Source organism: Eutrema salsugineum, unplaced genomic scaffold (genome assembly GCF_000478725.1).
Source record: "Eutrema salsugineum unplaced genomic scaffold, Eutsalg1_0 scaffold_9, whole genome shotgun sequence".
NCBI lineage: Eukaryota > Viridiplantae > Streptophyta > Magnoliopsida > Brassicales > Brassicaceae > Eutrema > Eutrema salsugineum.
This window is the reverse complement of record NW_006256342.1, coordinates 11,021,225-11,042,023: the sequence shown is the minus strand read 5'-3', so window position 1 is coordinate 11,042,023 and position 20,799 is coordinate 11,021,225. Positions and strand designations below refer to the sequence as shown.

The following is a 20,799-nucleotide window of genomic DNA, read 5'->3' as shown; positions in this document are numbered from 1 at the left end:
TATTTGCATATAGTTGCATCAGTATTACACATATGGAATATTACCATCTCTTCAGCCAGTCTGACCATCCCCTTTCGACTGCAAGTATGAGGAATCTGGTTTCGTCTTCTTTCTTTATATGTGTCACTTAGTTCCTGAAAACGAAAATTCAGTTATCTGTATATGGAAGTAAAGTGAGGGCTACGTGATTACCTCAAATGATGCACTAGTTTTAGCCTTCACAAATTTGCGCCATTCTGCCGGTGGAATATTCTTTGGGCGAAGCTTCAATCTTTCTGCGTTATTCTTACAACTCTTGATCTGGCTGACTAGCCTCGACTTTGAGGCCCTCCATATACAACCCATTTGCTTGATGACAGCCATCTTGTGATACTCCTCATCTAACTCGAACCTTGCCTACAATAAATTCCAAATCAAACAATAAAAAAAAAGTCCATTATACTTACCTTATTCTAAATTAAAGTGGGTCTACCTGTACAGATTTCCATAGAACTGTTCTACGTTCTTCACCAATCTTCCTCCAATCTTCAATAATGATAGGGACGTGTTCACGCACCAAGGGCCCAAGGTAAGATGACAGCTTAACCGATCCTGATCCATACGGTTCTCCCATGCTATTGAATTCAACCTTTATGCGACTGTTAGGATCTCTTGCGATGTCTTTCATCCTTGTTGGACCTCTAGATAGCTTAGGCTTGTTTGGAGCTGTAGTCCCTTCTGATTCAGGCGCCGGCGTTTCATCATTCATGAATGCATGTTCATTGAATGCATCCTCATCAACATTCGGTAATCCATCATTCAGATCTGATTCCTGAGAGCTCACTCTATGTTCTGGACTCTGCGTCTCATCATTAATCTGCGTCTGCACCGCCTCGTTCATGACTTCATCAGGTTGATCATTTCCGGCTGCATTGTCTTCTCCTCCATCATGCATACTTTCCGGATATACTATCCCAATAAATTCTGGCTCCTCAGATAAATTCTTCCTTTTTCTATTCTTTCCCTTTGGTCGACCCATACTTTATCACCTGAAACACTCAATACAACCCATCAGTGAAAAATTCAGACCACCATATTCCATATAGTCAAGCATAGACACTAAACCGAAAGCAACGACTCTAACTACGCAATAGGTAATACGTATATGTCCTAAACGTATATGTCCTAAACGTATATTCCTTCACAATCAACCCTTGCAGGTTGGTCTTCAGCGTCAACATCTTCTACGTTCATGTCAACACTCAATGGTAATGGCCCAGCATCTGCCTCATCACTGTCTGCCTTAGTGTATCTCCTTGAAGGGCCTCTCATAACCACATACCAGTTTGAAGACTCGTCCTCTCTGGAATAGAATATTTGCTTAGCTTGAGATGCCAGAATGAATGGATCCCTTGCGAAAGAGACTTGACTTTGGTTCAAGTTGACCAACGTAAAACCTTCGTCCACCTTCACACCGTTGCCTCTGACCGCCCATTGACATCGGAATAGAGGTATGTAGAATACGTTGTAGTCTAATAAGATAATGTCCACCACTCTGCCATAATAAGAAACCAAATCCACGATTTGGGAAGTGTCTCTTGCACTGGCTCGACACATTGCAGTTGCTTCATAATATACTCCACTGTTTTGCGTTTGTCTCTGAACTGATGTAGTGTGAAACCGCAGACCATTAACAACGTAACCAGTATATGATCTAGCCATATTACGTGGACCATATGAAATCCACTTAAGTGTGTCATCATGTTCCGTAGAGTCAAGTGGTATCTGACAAAAAATAATGTAGTAAGTAAATCAACAATACGTTTAAAATGTACCTTGTATTAATACGGAACTTAAACAGCTTACTTACACTTTTTTTAAGTCACTCTGAAAAGTTTTTAGTGTGAGTACTCCATAGGAAAGTAGCATTTTTAGTGTGAGTACTCCATAGGAAAGTAGCATCTTGTCTACACCGTGGGTTTGTGTCTTGCAGGTATTACAGATGCATGCTTACAAAGTGACATTAGACAACAATGAAATATATTAGTATAAAGACTGAATTCCGAATATGAATGCAGCATAATAAAGAAATTAGAACTTACTCTACATAAGGATCTACCAGTGCAGTATTCTGAATAACAGCTAGGTGTGCTGTTTTCTTTTCCACTTCAGAAAGTGTGATAGACCTCCCAGCAGAAATAGGTCGCCCTTCGAGTATAGAAGTGCTTTCGTATTCAGTATTTCGTTCTTGTCTATCTTCGACACTTGTGGTCTTCCTCAAGAAATCTCTGCAGAACTGCATACATTCCTCTGCTAGATATGATTCAGCAATACATCCTTCCGGTCTTGCAGGATTCCTGACGTAGTCTTTCAACAGTTTCATGTGTCTGGTAGGAATTAAGAAGACAAGAATAACGATAATGGAAGATGAAATATGTGGCAAGCAAACTTATCAAAAAACTTGTATAGACAGCTTACCTCTCGAAAGGATACATCCATCAAAAGTGCACAGGTCCACCTAATCTAGCTTCCCTCCCAAGATGTATACACAAGTGAACCATTATATCAAAGAAACTAGGTGGGAAATATCTCTCAAACATACAAATAGTCTCAACGATTTCATTTTCCATTCCTGATATTTTCTCCCTATCAACAACACGTTGACATAGATTGTTGAAGAATGCACATAATCGTGTAATGGCTATTCTAGGCCCTTTCGGTAAAAGACCTCTAAGTGCAACTGGTAAAAGGTGTTGCATGAGCACATGGTAATTGTGTGACTTCAATCCCATTGTCTTAGACTCTTCTAATGATACGCACCTGGATATATTGGAGCAATAACCATCCGGTCCTTTGAACTCATGTAGACGCTTGCAGAATAGTCTCTTCTCTTCCTTTGACAAAGTCCACGGTGCTGCAGGTAAGTAAGTTCGTTTGCCTCTGGCTTTAGGATGCAACTCTTTCCTAATACCAAGGACTTGTAGATCTTTACGAGCATTAAGACCGTCTTTTGAATTTCCACAATGCAGCAAGGTGGAAATGATGCTCGCTGCAACATTTCTTTCTACGTGCATAACGTCTAAGTTATGTCTGACCGGGAGTTCCTATGGGTTGCATTTAGACATGTTAGCTGAAAGTCTTTAAATTATGTATAGTGTATTTAACAAATATAAATGAAGTTGTAAAATGATAACATACCTCCCAGTAAGGAAGATTGAAAAAGATAGATCGTTTCTTCCATCTAGATAATTCTTCTTCATCTATTTCCTCTTCCTCCTCTGATTCGGATTCTTCGTCTTCACTATCAGCTAATGACTCCGCAGGAATAACCCTTTTTCTTTTCTTTCCAGCTTGTCTAACATTTCCAAACTCGTTTTTGTAATTCTTCAGCAACACAGATATGTTATGACCCGTTAGAATCCTACCCTTCCTTCCATATTCAACTTTTCCATCGAACCATGCCTTCTTCCCACGGTAACTATGCGTGGGTGATAATCCCTTTCTATGACACATGTAAACATGCTTCCTGCTATTAGGTAACCATAAACTATCAGTATGCTTTCCACATAATGGACATCCCATCTTACCTTTTACTCTGCAGCCAGCCAGATTTCCATATGCAGGTAGGTCACTAATAGTCCACAATAGCATTGCCTTCATTGTGAATGTGGTTTTACTGAATGCATCATACGTTTGCTCTCCAATGTCCCACAATCGTTGGAGGTCATCGATCAGTGGCTCCAAGTACACATCTATACTGTTGCCAGGTTGATACGGTCCAGGAATCAACAAGGAAAGCAAAATATTCTCCTTCTTCATACACAAGTCTGGAGCCATATTATAATTCACCAACAATACAGGCCAACAAGAATACCTTGTATTTTTCATGCTGAATGGATTGAAACCGTCGGTAGATAGACCTAGCCGAATGTTCCTTGATTCTGCGGCAAACAACGGGTACTTGGAATTCATCTGGTCCCATGTTACGGAGTCTACGGGATGACGCAGCTTTGCATCATTACTTTTGTTAGTAAAATGCCACCGTAGCTCCTTAGCAGTTTGCTCTGACCTAAACATCCTCTTCAGCCTCGGAATGATGGGAAAGTACCTCAAAACTTTCTGAGGGACACCTTTTTTAAGTTCACCGGTTTGGAAGTTAGTCTTCCATCTTGATGTCTTGCACTTGGGGTCTAACTTCTTCAACCCCTTTCTGAAAAGACAACAATCATTAACACAGGCATGGATCTTCTCGTACCCCATATGGAAAGACTTGAGGAACTTCTTCACGTCATACAACGAGGTGTGAAGCACATTATCCTCCGGCAACATACTCGGCAGTGTCTCTAACAGCTCGTTGAAGCTCTTGTCCGACCACCCATTCTGAGTCTTCAGCCTAAACAACGATACAATTGCTGATAGCTTGCTATGGCTGGCACAACTTGGATACAATGGCGTTTCGGCATCAGCAAGTTTAGCTAGAAACTCGTCTTCTCTCATGTCTAAACCTTCAGCAACATCGCATAAGTCTTTTTTTTGTTCCCGCTCACATTATTTACTCTTTAGCATTTTTTAAGTGCTATATTAGAGTACCCAATTCCGAAAATGACATTTAATAGCAGTTACAAATATTACGCTATTAAAATGTGCTATCAATAAGCATATTTCTTGTAGTGTCAGAATCTCTTTTTTTTGCTTTTCTTTAAGAGTTTTGAGTTAATTTTTTACTTCTTTTATTTCCATCCTAAGATCTTGAATTGTTATTCTAAAACCATTTTTCTTTCAGTTGTTAAGGATTGTGGTTAGGTCATAAGATGATTTTGAAGATGTTGGATTATGAGGCTTTGATGTATATTCAGAGATTTTTATTTCTTTTTCGTTCAGGGACGAAATGATTGTTTATAGGAACTTTTTTTTTGGTCTGAGGATTTGAAATGGAATTCAAGATTTCAATCTGAGATTCTTGATCTTTTGTAAGTACGTTTATTTAATTTTCATCATATTCAGAGCCAGATGATGAGTTTTTTAGCTCATCAACTTGTAGCGCTTTTTCAGAGGATAATGATGAATCAGAATCATTACCCGATGATGATGAATGATCTAGCAAGAGATTTGATATTTTACTCGAAAGTTCTTCTCCAAGGCCGAGTTCTTGGATTTTTCTGTTAAAATGGCAGAATTTTAAAGTGTAACATTTTTTATTACATTTCAAGAAAGTGAGATTTTTGTAGAATGGCTTAGTGGTTGTTATTTCTTTTGAAGTAAATCTCTTACGAGGTCTTTGCCAGGAATTTTTGCGAGGTTTATGATTTTTATAGGTTTTAGAGTATTTTCTAGGCTTATTGTTAGAATAATAAGAATAACTGCAATCTCCTATGCAGGATTTACTATTTTTGCTGGGATCAATTTTGAATTGTCTACAAAAGGAGCCTAATTCTACTTTTGTTCTTTTGAGTTCCCATTTAAGATGTTTCTGGAGTTTTTAAATCTTGACAGATTTTGAGACCTTCTTGTTGAACAATACTGATCAACTCCCGATAAGTGAAATCATCATAATCAATTATTTGGGTTCCCGTGGAATCTCTAATTTTATTTCTAACTTTTTCTCCTAGAAAGGTTGGGAGTCCTGCAAGGAATTTTTCTTTCTGAAAAGGTTGGTTTGAATCTTAAGAAAGTGTTTTTGTACCATTGAAAATCTCTAAGCCTTTTGCATTTAAGGTTTGAAAGGAGTTCAGTATTCTTATCTCTAAGTACTGAGGGATCTCCTATGAAATGCAAGGTTATGGCTATAACTAAGGTGGCTACAACATCTTATTGGGGATTTCCAAAATTATCTAGTATGGACACATTATCCTCATCCGTTTTGACGGCATCTAGGATTTCTGAGCGTTTCTGATTGTTTAGGTAGTTATCCCACCATCCCTAGAGCTGGCCTGAAAAACCAGCTATTAGGAGCTCAGCTATGGTTCTATCCTCATTTCCTACTTGATTTTTATAGGCGTTTGCGGCCATTGTCATTTTTTGTAGGAAATTTAAGATATTGAACTCAGATATGCCATCGATATTCCAGTCATAAACTGAAGATGAATTGAACCTAGATTGTTCTATTGTCTGGATTTGACCTAGGTCAGGGGCAGAGATTAATTGATGATCTTGATGGTTTTGCCGACCAAGACGATTATTCTCAGGGATTGAATTTTGCTCAGAGGATTCACTAGCATAGAATTCATTAGCTAGAGTATTTATTAGGGATTTAGAAGTAGAAGTATCAAGAATATCAGATTCATGAGATGTGGTAATTTCTCCTATGTCTACCTTACTTAGTTGGCTTTGGAGAGCACGAATGAATTCTTTATTCGTTCTTAGAAAGTTTTGACACTGGAGCTAGAAATTTGGAATGGTTTGAATATGGGTATTTTTTTTCTTTTCTTTTCAAAGGTAGAATCGATTGGATTGATAGGTTGATTTTGAATCGATTTTTTAATTATATCAAGCTATTTGCCTATCGTTCCAAGATTCGTATTTGAAAAATTGTTTTGGACGATAATATTTTTGATATTAATCTTATTATCATCTTGGAGACGTTTAAAAGGAATCGCTTCAATTGGTGTTCCCAACAATTCAAGCTTGATTCCTTGTTGAAGGGGGGTTGGTTGGAACAGGTAATTTTTCCATGGGGAAGGCTTTCCCATTCAGGGGTTTTATTGCGATTGGTGATTGGATTCGCAGTGTTAGAAAAGGGAAAATATATACTATTTTTGAATGCATAGTATTCAAACCAATGGAAAAATAAAATTTGTATTTTATGTTCATGGAGATATTTGTAAAACTATTCTTGGATTATATTTCTATTTTTAAAAAGTTTTCGAAAAACCAAAGTCTTTTTTGGGTGTGATTTTTAGAATATATTTATCAGATAAATTTTTTTATCGATTTGAAAATCTTTTTCTAAAACATTTAACTCATTTATCATATTATTTGTAATATCTGAAAAAAGTAGGGCTTGTTGGCTCAGAATTTGTGGAAAATTCATTATGTTGAAAACTACTTTCTGTTTTGTAAACAGGTTTTGGGATTTGTGTTCGAAAATCAACATTTCTTAAAACAGAATTTATAATATCAGAAGTTGAAAACTGTGGTTGGAATTTTGGACAATTTTCCATTCTGGAAAAATCTTGTGCTCATTGGGAAACTCTTCCTAGATCAACAGTTTCTGGAAGAGAGGAGATTCACATGAGTAATCATCTACATTTTCATGGTTATTTCTTATGAAAGTAAGTTCTACATTTCTATCATTAAATTGTTCAATATGTTTTAAACATATATTTGGCTATAAAGGTTCATGAGGTTTTGTAGGTTTTGGTTGGACAACTCCTTCAAAGACCCATTCATCAGGAAGATTTATGTGTTTCCATTGAAAAGATCTTGGAATTACATAATTGTATCTCGAAAGATCTGTTTGTAATAAAAGGGGTTCACCCTTTTTACTCGAAATTTTTACTTTTGAAGAGAAAGCACTTGTCATAGCTTTATCATGAACTCTAAAAATTATAGCAATTGGAAATGATCCTTTCATAATTGTGAGTTTTAACTTGTAAAATTAGAGATTTTAAGATATTTTTGTCTTTTAAAGATATTGTAAAATATGGATAGCAATCAAATAAAATTGTACCAGTGTACAAACTTGATTCAATAGAGCTTAGTAATGACTCTTCAAATATTTTAAATCACGTAATTAGTAAAATAACTATAATTGAAGTATTTAATTCTTCTTTTGAAAGTGGTTTAATTCCAACTTGAACTAAACCAATATGTATATATTTAAATATGTTTTCTATATGTCTTTTTAAAGCATTTTCCGAAAACAAATGAGTTATTTCAAAAGTTTTTGTAAGTTGTATATCTCGTTCTTCAGTTTTAATTGAGTAATTTTTTCTTAGAAAATTAAATTTTAAAATTTGATAAATTTGTTCTTTATGAACTTTTGGAATTTCTCAATTATCAATTGAACATTGGATATCATCTATAACTGTTTCATGACTAGTAATGACCCCTTTTGAGTTTCTAAGAGACTTTCTATCAGACGTAAAAGAAGAAGCGGACTCGGACCTGTTTGATGTTGATATGTATTAAATAAACTCATTTTTGGTATATTTAGAAAAAAAATTTATGACTCCTTACAATCCTGTCTAGTAACAATGAGACTTATAACCCTTTTTAGACGGGCTAAAACACTCAGGAGAATAAAGTTCATTTTCCAAGAAAAAAACAATGAGATTAATAAAAGATCACAAGAAACATAGATCTAAGACTCTTAATAAATATGACCTCTAACTATCCCTGAACACAAAAGCATGGCTCTGATACCATAAGAAACAGAAGTAACTCATAATAAATTGTAACATTAAATTTTCAAACATAAGATAAAAATAAATAAAAATAAAAATGATAAAGATATTGATGATTTAGTATAATGGACGGTTAAACCAGCCACTTAAACATAAATTTAAACATAAACATAAACTGTAATATAAATAAAATTAAATACTTTTATTACATAATATTAAAGGTGGTTAAACCAGCCATAGTACAAGTTTGAAAAATTTACTAATTGGAGATCGTAACAATGTAGAAGATTACAAGATTTAGAGAATATGGTAGAGAAAGAGAATGAAAGAGAGGGATGAAAATGGAAAATGAGAACTTAGAGATTACAACTAAACACACACTCCTTTATATAGGAGTTTTACAAGAGTTCAGATAATAAAAAAAATAATAAAACATATAATAGTGGTAGAGAATGGATAAGTCCACTCACAAAAGCTTGTCTCCAATATTGAAGTGTTGTCACGTCTCCAGAAAACAATACCGAAAAATGCAGTCTTCAAGGTGCGGTGTTATCGCATTTCGTCGTTGTGGATTGTATCAAAAGATTCACAGATATTGCAAATATTCGTAACAATGATTCTGTCGAGATTTATATTTTTGTGACGAGAAATCATACTCTATTGTTTTCAAATATTTCTTCATTGACATCCCGGATATTATATTCTGATGCGCTTCATATGCTTTGTGAAATAGAGTCTGAGATTGAAGGCATGAATTGTAAGGAGATTGCCTTAATTTCTTCTTCAGGCTGCTGCTAGCATCGATAACAATATGGGTTTTTGGGCCAAGAAAAAAGTTGTTTCCGGTGTTTGGTTTTGGTTTGGTGTTTGGGTAAGGGCGGTGCAGGAGTTAGAATTTTGAATATTTATCCATTCTAGAATGTTGTACGGATAAAGGTTTGAGAGAATTTTGAATTTATCCCACCATTTTACCCTGAACTTTCTCCTAATGATTGGAATTGGATCAGGGAAAAACTCGAGAATCCAAGAAAAAACCCAAGTAAAATAAATTTTAGAGTGAAAGAGGGCTAATGGGGGAAATTTAATTTCATTTTCTGATGGAAAGTTTGTTTTGAAGATTTGAAAATATTTTTGGATGTTAGGCTTGAAAATTTCGGTAACAGAACCAAAGTAGTTCCACCACGCAATGAACCGATAAGGAGATTTGGATCAGTCACAAGTGGTATCAAAAAAAGATTAACCATGTGTGTTTGTGTTTGGGAGACTGTATTAAAAATGAATTGTACCAAGCTTAACAATAATCCCAATAATTAAAAGATACATTGAAACATGGGAGATCTTTTAGATTTTCTGGGAAATTTAGACTTTCAATAAGATCAGATTCTCAATCGCTTGGAGCAAGGACCTTATGTAATTATAAAAGTGGAATAAGCAGGATCAGTGTGGCTTTCATTGAGATAAAAATGTTTAAAGGACACTGATTCTGTTATTTCCAAGAACGTTTGAAATAATAACACAGTTTTATCTGTATTATGAGGTTTGAAAAATCTGTTTTTTTCAAAATCTTTTTCGATTGTTAAAAACGGATCGTTGCTGACAAAGAATCTTTTTTTTAATATTTATAATGTTTTGATAAATAGTTTTTTTTCAAAATTTTCAGAGGGTGAGTTTTGTTGAAACTTCTTCAGAATATTTTGTGAATTATTTCGAAGGTTTTAAAATTATTTTAGAGGTCTGGTTTTCATATAAAATTATTTTTGAAGAGACCTCAGAAGAATTTAAAACATTTTTAGAAGAGAGTATTTTAGAAGAATTATCCTTTCTCTGTTTTGAAAAACTTAACTCGAAATCTTTTTGTAGCTGTAGAATTTGATCCATGATTTTCTCTAGAGATTGAAGAGAGTCGGGATATTCTTCTTTTTTTACATGCTTTTTTGTAACAGAGATCCAGGATTTTGTTTTTATTTGTAGAGATGCGTAGGGGGTATGATTTTTTCTAGGATTGGTTCCAAAGATATGTCTTTTCATTTATCAATCTTCCTTGGAGGCACCGTACCTGTTTTGAAGAAATTCTGTTGTCAAGAAATCTGGAACAGAGTTTGAATATCCTTTAATATATTCAAAATCAAAAATACTTAAAATTGCTTGCCATCACGCAAAAATTTGTTTTGAGGCAAGGTTTTTAACATCTTTATGTAAAACATCTGTAGCGCTTTTGTAGTCGATACGTAATAGAAATTTTTTATTTAATCTTTAAAATTTTTGTACACATAGTTCTATACTTAAAATTTCTTTTTTAATAGTAGAATAGTTTCTTTGAGAGTCATTCAAATGCGAAGATGTAAATTGTATTATACTCTCTCGACCATCTATGTTCTTTGGGTACCTATCATATTAAGTTCCTTAAATCTATCAACCTAAAACATAATATCGCTTGGGAATTCCTTAATTGAAATAAATAATTAACAACAAGAACAAAGGGAAAAAGAATAACTTACAAGTCCATGATAGAAGATGGCGAGAGATTTTGATTAAAAAGAGAGATGACTGGAAACTTAGAGAAAGAGACTTCAATTAGAGAGAGATGAGATTTCGATTATAGAGAGAGAGAGGAGAAGAGACAACAGATTTTGCTCGGGGCTTTTGGCGAGAGAGACGAGGGACCTCACTTAGAGAGAGAAATGAAACGAGATAGATGAAACGAAGAAACATTATTCGGTGAATTTGATATATATTTCCATTTCCTATGGATATGATCCGTAGGTATTCCGTCGGTAATAAAAATTATCGAGAAAAAAAGCGGTCTAAATTCTCGTGCTTTCAAAAAAACCTTAGTTCCTTCGGAAATCCGTGGGACGTTTTCTACAAATTTCCGACAGATATCCCTGCATGCATTTCTATTAAGCAGCCAGACAGCCGAAACACAATTCTTCCAAATGTACGTGAAATTTTGTAGGAAATTTCCTACATATTTTCGACGGATGTGTAAAATATGTCAAAAATATATACAAAGTACGCATCCGTCAGAAATCCTTAGATAATTTCCCACAGAATTTTTATAGATTTAGGGTAATTTTGAGGTTTAGGATTTAAGACTTAGTTATATAATAAAGATATCTCTAATATACATGTTTACTTCAAAAAAATTGTGAATTCAACAAAAATGAACACTATAAAGAAGTTTTTTATTTTCATAACATCAAACTCGTACAATTCTTAGAACAATTACTATAACTTAAACTAACTCTTCTATATTTTTTATAAACTTATACTAACTCATACAATTTTTTTTTTCAATTCAAAGAATATTGTACCAATATATATACTTATGACAATGTTTAAAAAGTATTTACATAAAATTTTATATTAATCCTAATATCCTAAACACAAATTATAATATTCCATCGGAAATCCGTCAGACTTATTTCGATAGATTTCCTACGGATATCCGAGGATTATAAGCTCAGAAACTTGATTTACATGAGCTAAACATGCTAAATAGAAACTGTTCTTATAACATTGGAAATCCGTGGGAAGATTTCTACGAATTTCCAGCGGATCTGTACTTGGTATATTCTCCTGTATTTGTAGTATTCTTAGGTGTGGGTTCAGGTTTAGCAACAAAGTGAGTTGGACGGGTTTGGACATATTTTACAACTGTGTCAGAAATCCGTAGGCAGTTTCCCACAAATTTCTGACGGATGTGTATCAAAAAAAGTCTCGAGATGGTAGTCCTCACTATAATAACATTCAATTTGAAATCAGGAATAGAACCCACATCAGCATCAGGCTCAATCACTAGGAAACCGGCAGCATAAGACATATGAATTTTGACCCCTTCATAAATATTTTTGATATTTTACAATTCCATCGGAAATCCATGGGAAAATGCCTACGGATTTCCGACGGATGTGTACTTAGTATATATATTTTTTTTCAAGGTTAAACTTGTACGAATTTATAATAAGATTTTGTTTTGATTTTCGGAAAGACATAATTTAAAGAAAATATCACAATTATGTATATGTTTTCCATCAAAAGATATAAGTTATTCAAATTGTATATAGGCCCAAACAATATAATATTACATTGCAAATCACATGGACTACTATGTCTCTGAGCCCGATGATTAATAATCTGATTCTGCTGAATCAGAATCTTCCCCAAATTCTTCAATTTCTTCCTCTGACTCCTCAAATACCCGATCGTTTGCATCTACAGTGAAATCTACAACAAGGTCGAATTCAAGGGAATACTCGAACGAACCTAAACCTAGAGACCTTTGTTGGAGGGGTTCATGATCAAAAATCTCATGAACCCTACCTCTGGGGTTTATCGATATCACATTAATCCACGTATCTTGCTTATTTTTACTCAGGGATAGGAAATATAGCATACCTACACCATGTCATTCAGAGTTAATTAATATATAGAATTTTACATAAATGTTAATTTCTAACAAATAAAAGTATAAAATAAAACAAACCTGATCTGCTTTGGAAGCAAGTACTGTATAAATGGATCGTATTTATGGAGTCGTCTTCTGCTATGTATTGATGTAACATCAAATTGGTCGTGTCGTACACCACTTCCAACTATTGGATCGTATATTTCCGGTTTGTGAGAATATATATTTGCAAATGATTTCGCTCATGTGCCGAAAGCCTTTGTTTTTTGCCTTTTCCACTGAGTCATCCAATTTATTGGAATATATTGGGGAAAATGACCAGATAAAAATGTATAAAAGGGATCTTGCAAATGTAACATTATAAGTTGTCGGAAATTCGTCGGATTTCCATCAGAATCTGTCCGACGAAATAAATTGTCGGAATTTTCCGACAGAAATCCCATGGAACATGATAATTCCTAAACGCGTATGAATATCTGTTTTAAAATCGTCAAATTTCCATCAGAATTTAGCCGACATAATATCTTCTCGAAAAGTCATCGGAAATTGCTGATAGATTACCGAGAAATTGTATTCCATCAGAAATTTCTGACAAATTTCTGGCAGACTTTATGTTCGTCCAAAACTCGTCTGAAATCTCCGACAGCATATGGCCATACCAAATGTGGTCGGAAATGCCTCTTTTTTCTTGTAGTGATACACGGATTCATGCAATCTTCAAACACCAAGTCGTATACTATAAATGTACGAATGACGAATCCATTAGATTATTTCACAATACACGAGTCCAAGTCCAACTCCATAATGGGTTTAAGCTTAGCTTTCTTTTATGGAATCAAAGTAAACTAAGCAACATATACGGAGCAACCATTTGTAACAAAATTCAGTAATATATCATACAACAAAGATCTGACACAATAGTGTAGGTTTAACGAGAGAAATATGAGACCATACACATGAGAATAAAACCCCTCTCTGATGAAAATATGAAATTGCAAAAATTTAAAAATACAGTACGTACCAAATAAAAAATTTAAAAATTGGAATTATAGCTTAAGCCTAAAGTTGCAGCTACTACTTTGAATCTTAATAACATTATTTGTAGCCAAACTATCCACAAGGACACCACATCTGACCAAGAATCTAAGCTCCATGAGCTTCAACTTCCCGAATTTGACACGAACCGGTTGGTTAACTCTAATTCTCAAAGGTATATTTCCGGTTCTTTGTTGCTGCTCTTGTAGTGTCGTCATTAAACCTGATGCATCCTGAGTTTGGCCGGTCATTTCTACGTATATCACTGTCGTATTTTCATGGCCTTGGTAGAATTTCGGCAACGAACCTATTGCAAAGCCACAAAATTTAGTGAAATTAAGGCTTTGATTAGTTATACAAATATAATGCTGTAGAAAGGAGTTTTGGATCTATATATAAAAGAGAGTGGTACAGTTAATAACGGTGAAAAAAAACAATATATCCTTACCAGTTTTTGAAAGGGACACCAATCAGAGCCTAAACTTTTATAAAGATCCACAGTTGGGTATAGTATTAACCAATTTTAATTTGACAAAACAAATCAATTTTGAAACTAAGTGTGGGCATTTGGTTATTTGTTTTGGTTTGGTTTGGATTAATTGGATTTTAGAAATCCTATTTTGACAAAAAAGAAAAAGAAATAAATCCTATATATTGAGAATCAAATTTGTATCAATTCGGTGGTATTTGAGGAGTCAGTGGAAGAAATTGAAGAATTTGGGGAAGATTTTGATTCAGCAGAATCAGATTATTCATCATCGGGCTCAGAGACATAGTAGTCCATGTGATTTGCAATATAATATTATATTGTTTGGACTTATATACAATTTGAATAACTTTTATCTTTTGATAGAAAACATATACATAATTGTGATATTTTCTTTAAATTATGTCTTTCCAAAAATCAAAACAAAATCTTATAAAGATCCACAGTTAGGTATAGTATTAACCAATTTTAATTTGACAAAACAAATCAATTTTGAAACTAAGTGTGGGCATTTGGTTATTTGTTTTGGTTTGGTTCGGATTAATTAGATTTTAGAAATCCTATTTTGACAAAAAAGAAAAAGAAATAGATCCTATATATTGAGAATCAAATTTGTATCAATTCGGTTCTATTTGCTTAGTAATACTTATGTTTGGTTTGGTTTTTGACATAAAAGATTATAACAAAAAAAAAAAGTAATTCATTTTAAATAATACTGTAGATCTCAATATATTTTTATGTAGTTTTTATATATTTATTAAAGAGTTTTAAATTAAAACTTTTAGCTGATTTTTTTAAAAAAATTTGGTTAATTTGGTTAGTTCTATTCCATTTCATACATTTCAGATTTAGTTCGGAAATTTTAGCATATAAATTTCTATTTCATCCGGATTTTTTTATAACTCAACTTGGTTCAGATTTGAAAATTTCGGTTCAGTTGGAGAAATTTTCCCTAGTCCTAGGAACAACCAAATAAACTGGTTTGTACTGAGATTATGTAGCCTTCCTAAGTGTAGGAATCAATTAAATTTGAACCAGAACCAACCAAATGAAATTGCACCGAAATCAAATAAAATGAACCGTTTATACTAAGATTTCGAAGTCTTTCTAAGTTTAGTAACCAAATTAAACCAACCCAGAGTGGACCAAATGTGTACGTACCTTCGCTGAGTTTAGCTTCCATGTACCACACGGTAATCTTGCTCCCATCTTCATAGTAAATTCCGATCTTCTCATTCGGATTCTTAGCGGTTATGGTCACGTTAAAGGCCGTGGACAAACTCGAGTCTTGGCTAAGTACAAACCGGGTGAGCTGTAACCGGTCAATAGAGTAATCCGGTAGCTTTGGCTTAAAGACAAGGTAGAGTATACCAATCGTCGCGCCTACTACAACAACAAGGAGCAAGAGAAGACAGAGCGTGTAGCACACGCACCTGCAGCAACAGCTTCTTCCTCTCTTCTTCGGAGGAGCCAACGGCACAAACCGTTGTGGCCGTTGGGTCAAAGGGACTTTGGTCGGGTCTCCGTTTTCTGATCTAGAGGAACCACGTGGAACAAGTGGAGCCGTTGGATGCGTCCTTGGGGCTTCCGGGTCGTGGAGCGGGTGAATTTTTGGGTGATGAGACATTTTTGAGAATCTTGATTACACACGAAAAGAAGAGGAAGAAGAGGCTTTGTTGACGAAGAAGAGCTTTTGTTTTGTAGAGATCTTGTTTAGGGGTAAGGGACAATATAAAGAAGGAGATGTGATGTTGAAGTATAACTTTTAAAGTCAATAAGGAAGAACTTTTCAAGATGGAGATACGATTTTCAAGTTTTATTAATTTTATAACCTATTTGGTATGTTTTTGTTTATTTGATAATGTATTTGTTCATACAATACGTACACGTGTATTTTGAATTTGTTTGTGTAATCAGGTAGCGGTCATTTATGGAAACTGAAGTTGATGTGAACCCATACATATGTATATGGGTGTGTGTAAATTTGCAATAGATGGAAAACATTTTTTTTTAAGGAAACCAATCATACCTTATGATCAAACAATAGAAAAAAATCTAGCCATATAATATTTTTCTTTCTAAATACTATTTCTTTATTTTTTGCTTTTACATCTCTTATCTTTACTCTTTAACTCTTTCATTACTTCTACTCCCTACTCTATTTACTATTTTCTCTTTTTTTTTTTGCTGTATCCTGTATAAATATGTTTTCTCTTTATATTTTCTAATCTACAAATAAAGTTAAACATATATATAGTTATTATCTACTAGAAATTTGAGGAAAAACACTTTTTCAAAATAATATATTTTTTCCGTCGCCAATAGGTCTTTTTTAATATTTAGATGGAAACTTTTTGATTCGGAGGTATATAACAAAGTCAATGTACATTTGTTGACCTAATCTCCTTAGACTTTATACTTGTGTTCTCATGCATTCCGTCATGGTTCTTTTGTCTTCTTTAACATGCCACTACATTTTGGTTTCATTTTATTTTATTTCATCCAAATATAATAATCACATTTGATATAACCCCCAACACTTTCTTTTTCTTAAACATGTTTGACTTGATATGAATCGTTGTCTGAGCTCTGAACATTTAAACGAAATTTTTCTAGAAGACTATACTTCTATTCTGTTGACAGCCCCTAGTCCCCCACCCTTTACTCCAGTGGCGGAGCTAGAAAAAAATTTTAGGGGAATCAATTTTAATTTATAATATATTATAAACAAATTTTACAGGAATCATTTAGCTAAATTATTAATATTATATCTAATTTTTACATAAAAAATACAAATAGTTATAAAAAGAATTTGAAGTTCACCTGGGTCAATTGCACCCCTTCCAACATGCTCCCTCCACCACTGCCTCACCCCCTCCCCCAAAATGAAAAGAGCATGGATGACTTATTTCACGTGTTTATATTTTAAATACTTACCAACTTATAGAAATGCAAAATCTAGTAATTGCAAATCAAACTGAATTAAACCGAACTAACCCGAACTGAATATAAACGAAATGAACTAAATTCGGTTAAATTTAACGTTCATCAAAACACGCAACCGAACGAAACTATACAAAAATTTCCGTCCCTATTTTATTGAATCGACCTACCAGTCAAGTCCATACTTCAAGTGAACCAATAAGTTGCACGTAAGCATCGTTCGGAATTTAAGTTTTGATTTGATAATTTGAATCAGAAGCCACCGAAAACACTACGGAGACGATATCTGAAAATAAAAACAACATTAGAATCGCGAAGGTGTGTTTTGCGTTTTGGAAATACAACGATTCATCAGGCCAAAACGTTAGACAGAAAATATAATATAGTCTTTGTTCTTAGGATACATAAAGCAGACAACTCCAGAACTATTCAAATTGTTTACAATCTCTCTTTGTTTAGGTTTCTTTTCTCGTTATAACTATTTTCAATGCACGACGGGTTTCAAAGGATGAGCTCTCAGTTTCGAAAAATCCAGACTAGCATCAAGCTCCTCGTCGAGCTCCCCGATAACGCCTCTGATCAAATATGACACAAACAAATTGTCTCGTTAGGAAACCATCGACTGTTGAGACAATGAGATGATAATATGAGGATGATGAGATTTACATGTTGTCGCCTCTGATAATGTACAAACCCAACACAAGTTGTTGTACTCCTTCCTGAAATATCAAGAAACGTAGTAAAACACCAACACAATAAGAGAGTGAAAAAACATAGCAAGAGGTCTCAATGCTCAATCAAACACTTCATGGTAACGTAAAGAAGTTACTTTGTTCATGTTGAATCAACCAGACAATAATGGAAGAAAATAATAAGAAAGTGGAAGACAACTCTTTTGAGATTTACATGCCCTTCTCCATTTCCTTACATGTTTTAGATAGAAACAACATGGGAACTGAAAGATCTATCTCCAAGTATTCATCATTTTAGCAGAAGCATCTATATTTTAAAGCCAAAAAGCTCTATGGTTGAAAAAATATGGATACTAATCACTCCCGAGAGCATTGGTCTAGTGCAGTATCAACATGGAGTGACATGCTCTTGGTGCAAAGAAGAAACAGACAAGATTCAGACCTTTAATCATGTTTTTGAAAAAGGAGGTGATCCTGTAAATTAGACACTGCCCATAAAGATTTGCCTCACCTAGAACTAGCTAAAGCTTTTGACAAATGCATTAACAATTATTTTTTTCATTTTGAAGAACTACTAGTATCAAATCCGTTTCACTGTAAGCTCCATCACCACATCTGTAGTTACTATTCACACTACCTCTTAAATTCTTCCATTCAGAGGCCAATTATATCTTTATCCACCATTTCCTCATCAAACAACAAGTACTGTATGAACCAACCTATGTTAAATGTCAGAATACATTTGTTCCTACATATTCTGTTGAAAACATGACATTACGCAAATAAATGAAGCAATGTACATTACTAACAAGAACGTACTACCAATTAAATGACTAATATTAGATGAAGAAAGATGCTCTGACAAAGAAAAAAAGTTAAACTAGCATCATACTGAGCTTGCTTATCTATGTTTTTTCAAGTTTTATCCGTTCACTAAACACAACAATGGAGAAGTAAAGAGCGCTGATACATCATAGAAATCTGATGAAAGTGATACCATTCTTAGCCACTCAAGGACAAAAATTATCAGGTCATAAACTAGCCAATATTTGAAGAGAAAAGTATACGCACGTATACGATTTGTTGGTATCGCAAAGTTCAGATTAAAATACATTAGAAAAACAGAAATCTGAGGCTTACCTTTGTGGAAAAGACCCGTTCATGAGATTCATCAAGGATTATATTTGTAGCCTGGTCAAAACCTTTAAGAACTCCCTGAAAAAATGTGTTCTCTTTGCTAAGTTACTAGAATAGTTCCAAACCATAAAACAAAGAAGAGAGAAAACAAACAAAAAAACCTACCACAATGTTGCGTCCATCGTTTGTAATTACCGAAATCATCTCTGCAACATCACCCAAAAAAAATAATCAAAGATTTTTATACAATTCATGCGACAAAACATCAATAAATCAATCCAGAATGGTGTTTAATGGCAAAAAGAAAACTTACGATCGACAAGAGACTCGAGTCCAGTAGTTGCCGCCATATTAACAGTCCAAAGAACTATATAATAACCTGAAAGGTTACTAAAATCGCATCAGCGAGAAATTCATCGAACACTTGGTGGGCATTACGGATATGACGAAAAACAATTCGCTATAAATTATAGCTCCCCAAATTAGAAAATTTTCAAAGCTTACATAAGCCGAGGATTATGAGAAACAAGAGACAATTCCAGCGTATTTGACCCAAAGCAAAATAATTTTATAATGGGGAAGAAACGAATAGAAAATTGGTTCTGGTTCCTGGGAATAACGCATCGGAGAGTTAATGGTATTGAGAAGAACGTATGAGGAAGACGAGAGAGAAAGGCTTCACCTTAGCTGCTTCCGAATCTAAACCCTTTCAGCTTGACGGAGCTTCTGAGTGTGAAAAGCCCTAAAACCTCTTTTCCTCACTGTTTTCAGAAAACTCGGGCGTGTGTTTGCTTAGATATGTGTAGGTTAGAGACATTTTAAATCATTTTGATGTCAAAAACAAAAAAAAAAAATGTTTATTTCTCCTTTTCAATATGAGTTCGGAAAAAAAAAACCAAATGTTTTTTAAACCCCACCTGGTCCATCATAGACCCATGATGGCCCATCAACCGGACAAAACTCAAACCGACCGGAGCCTCCATCATATTCAGATGATCATATTCGGATCAATTTATGGGAAAGTTACCTACCAGACTTATTGAACTCGACCAGCCTTGGTTTCTCAATATCACTAGATAGACCCAAGATAGATTTCTAGAAGAGTCAAGACACGCCAAACCAACGAGAAAATTTCAAAGTAAAAAGGTGATAAAAATTTACATATCAGTCAAAAGGCGTTGATAGTGTCTAACAGTCATGCAATTCATCCATTTTCCATCCAAACTTATTCTCGTAATTTGAAAAAGGCAACATAAGCTTTCCAATCAATTCAAAAGGTTAAATTTTTGGCAAAAGACCACAATTTTGTTTAGCTATTTATCTTCTTTTGTTTGTGAGTAGTTCCTTTTAATGTCTTTTGATCACTAGTGATCATGTATATACAAATTATAAATAACTCAGTTGTTCCATTATACAAATCACTCATCTTTGAAATCAAGTAAACATGTAAAGTTTTTTTGTTTTTTGCAAAGACGATAAGTCTTTTCATTCCGTTGGTGTTGGCCTTCGGTATTCAAATCCAAAGCTTTCCAATGCTTAATTTTCTTTTGATTATGGTAGTGTTAAACAATATTTGATCGTCTCAACGCTTCTTAGAGCGTGAATTGAATATTCCAGAATTTTCCACAAAGACTTCAATACTAGAATCTTTTCTCACCCACCACCATCGCCTCTACCGCTTTCTTGGTTTCCAAAAAAAAACTAATTCACACAATGTATTTGCCAGAAACTAATCTGCAAATGTTTTTGACGCAATTATGTGAAATATTGCGT

At 34.2% G+C, this 20,799-nt stretch overlaps 3 protein-coding genes across 4 annotated transcripts; all 3 read right to left on the bottom strand.

Moving 5' to 3' along the window:
- Positions 1-1,164: 1,164 nt before the first annotated feature.
- LOC112085889 lies at positions 1,165-4,476 on the bottom strand. The gene is made up of 4 exons (XM_024154781.1): positions 3,178-4,476; positions 2,800-3,083; positions 2,099-2,366; positions 1,165-1,764 (listed from the first exon to the last, which is right to left on the bottom strand). Exons 1-4 carry the CDS (start codon positions 4,474-4,476, stop codon positions 1,165-1,167), a joined length of 2,451 nt encoding a protein of 816 aa, XP_024010549.1.
- A 9,213-nt stretch (positions 4,477-13,689) lies between these two features.
- On the bottom strand, positions 13,690-15,950 carry LOC18009046 (NDR1/HIN1-like protein 6). Its single transcript, XM_006391477.2, has 2 exons — positions 15,416-15,950; positions 13,690-14,074 (listed from the first exon to the last, which is right to left on the bottom strand). The coding sequence occupies exons 1-2, from the start codon at positions 15,879-15,881 to the stop codon at positions 13,779-13,781; spliced, it is 762 nt and encodes a 253-aa protein (XP_006391539.1). The 5' UTR covers positions 15,882-15,950; the 3' UTR covers positions 13,690-13,778.
- A 1,562-nt stretch (positions 15,951-17,512) lies between these two features.
- On the bottom strand, positions 17,513-19,866 carry LOC18009105 (sm-like protein LSM8). Of its 2 annotated transcripts, none has more exons than XM_006391476.2 (6): positions 19,709-19,866; positions 19,340-19,405; positions 19,192-19,232; positions 19,030-19,104; positions 17,864-17,916; positions 17,513-17,772 (listed from the first exon to the last, which is right to left on the bottom strand). In XM_006391476.2, exons 2-6 carry the CDS (start codon positions 19,374-19,376, stop codon positions 17,682-17,684), a joined length of 297 nt encoding a protein of 98 aa, XP_006391538.1. In that variant the 5' UTR covers positions 19,377-19,405; positions 19,709-19,866; the 3' UTR covers positions 17,513-17,681. The 2 variants fall into 2 exon arrangements, with proteins under 2 accessions (XP_006391538.1, XP_024009560.1); XM_024153792.1 differs by lacking the exon at positions 19,709-19,866 and adding an exon at positions 19,531-19,689.
- Between the last annotated feature and the right edge of the window lie 933 nt (positions 19,867-20,799).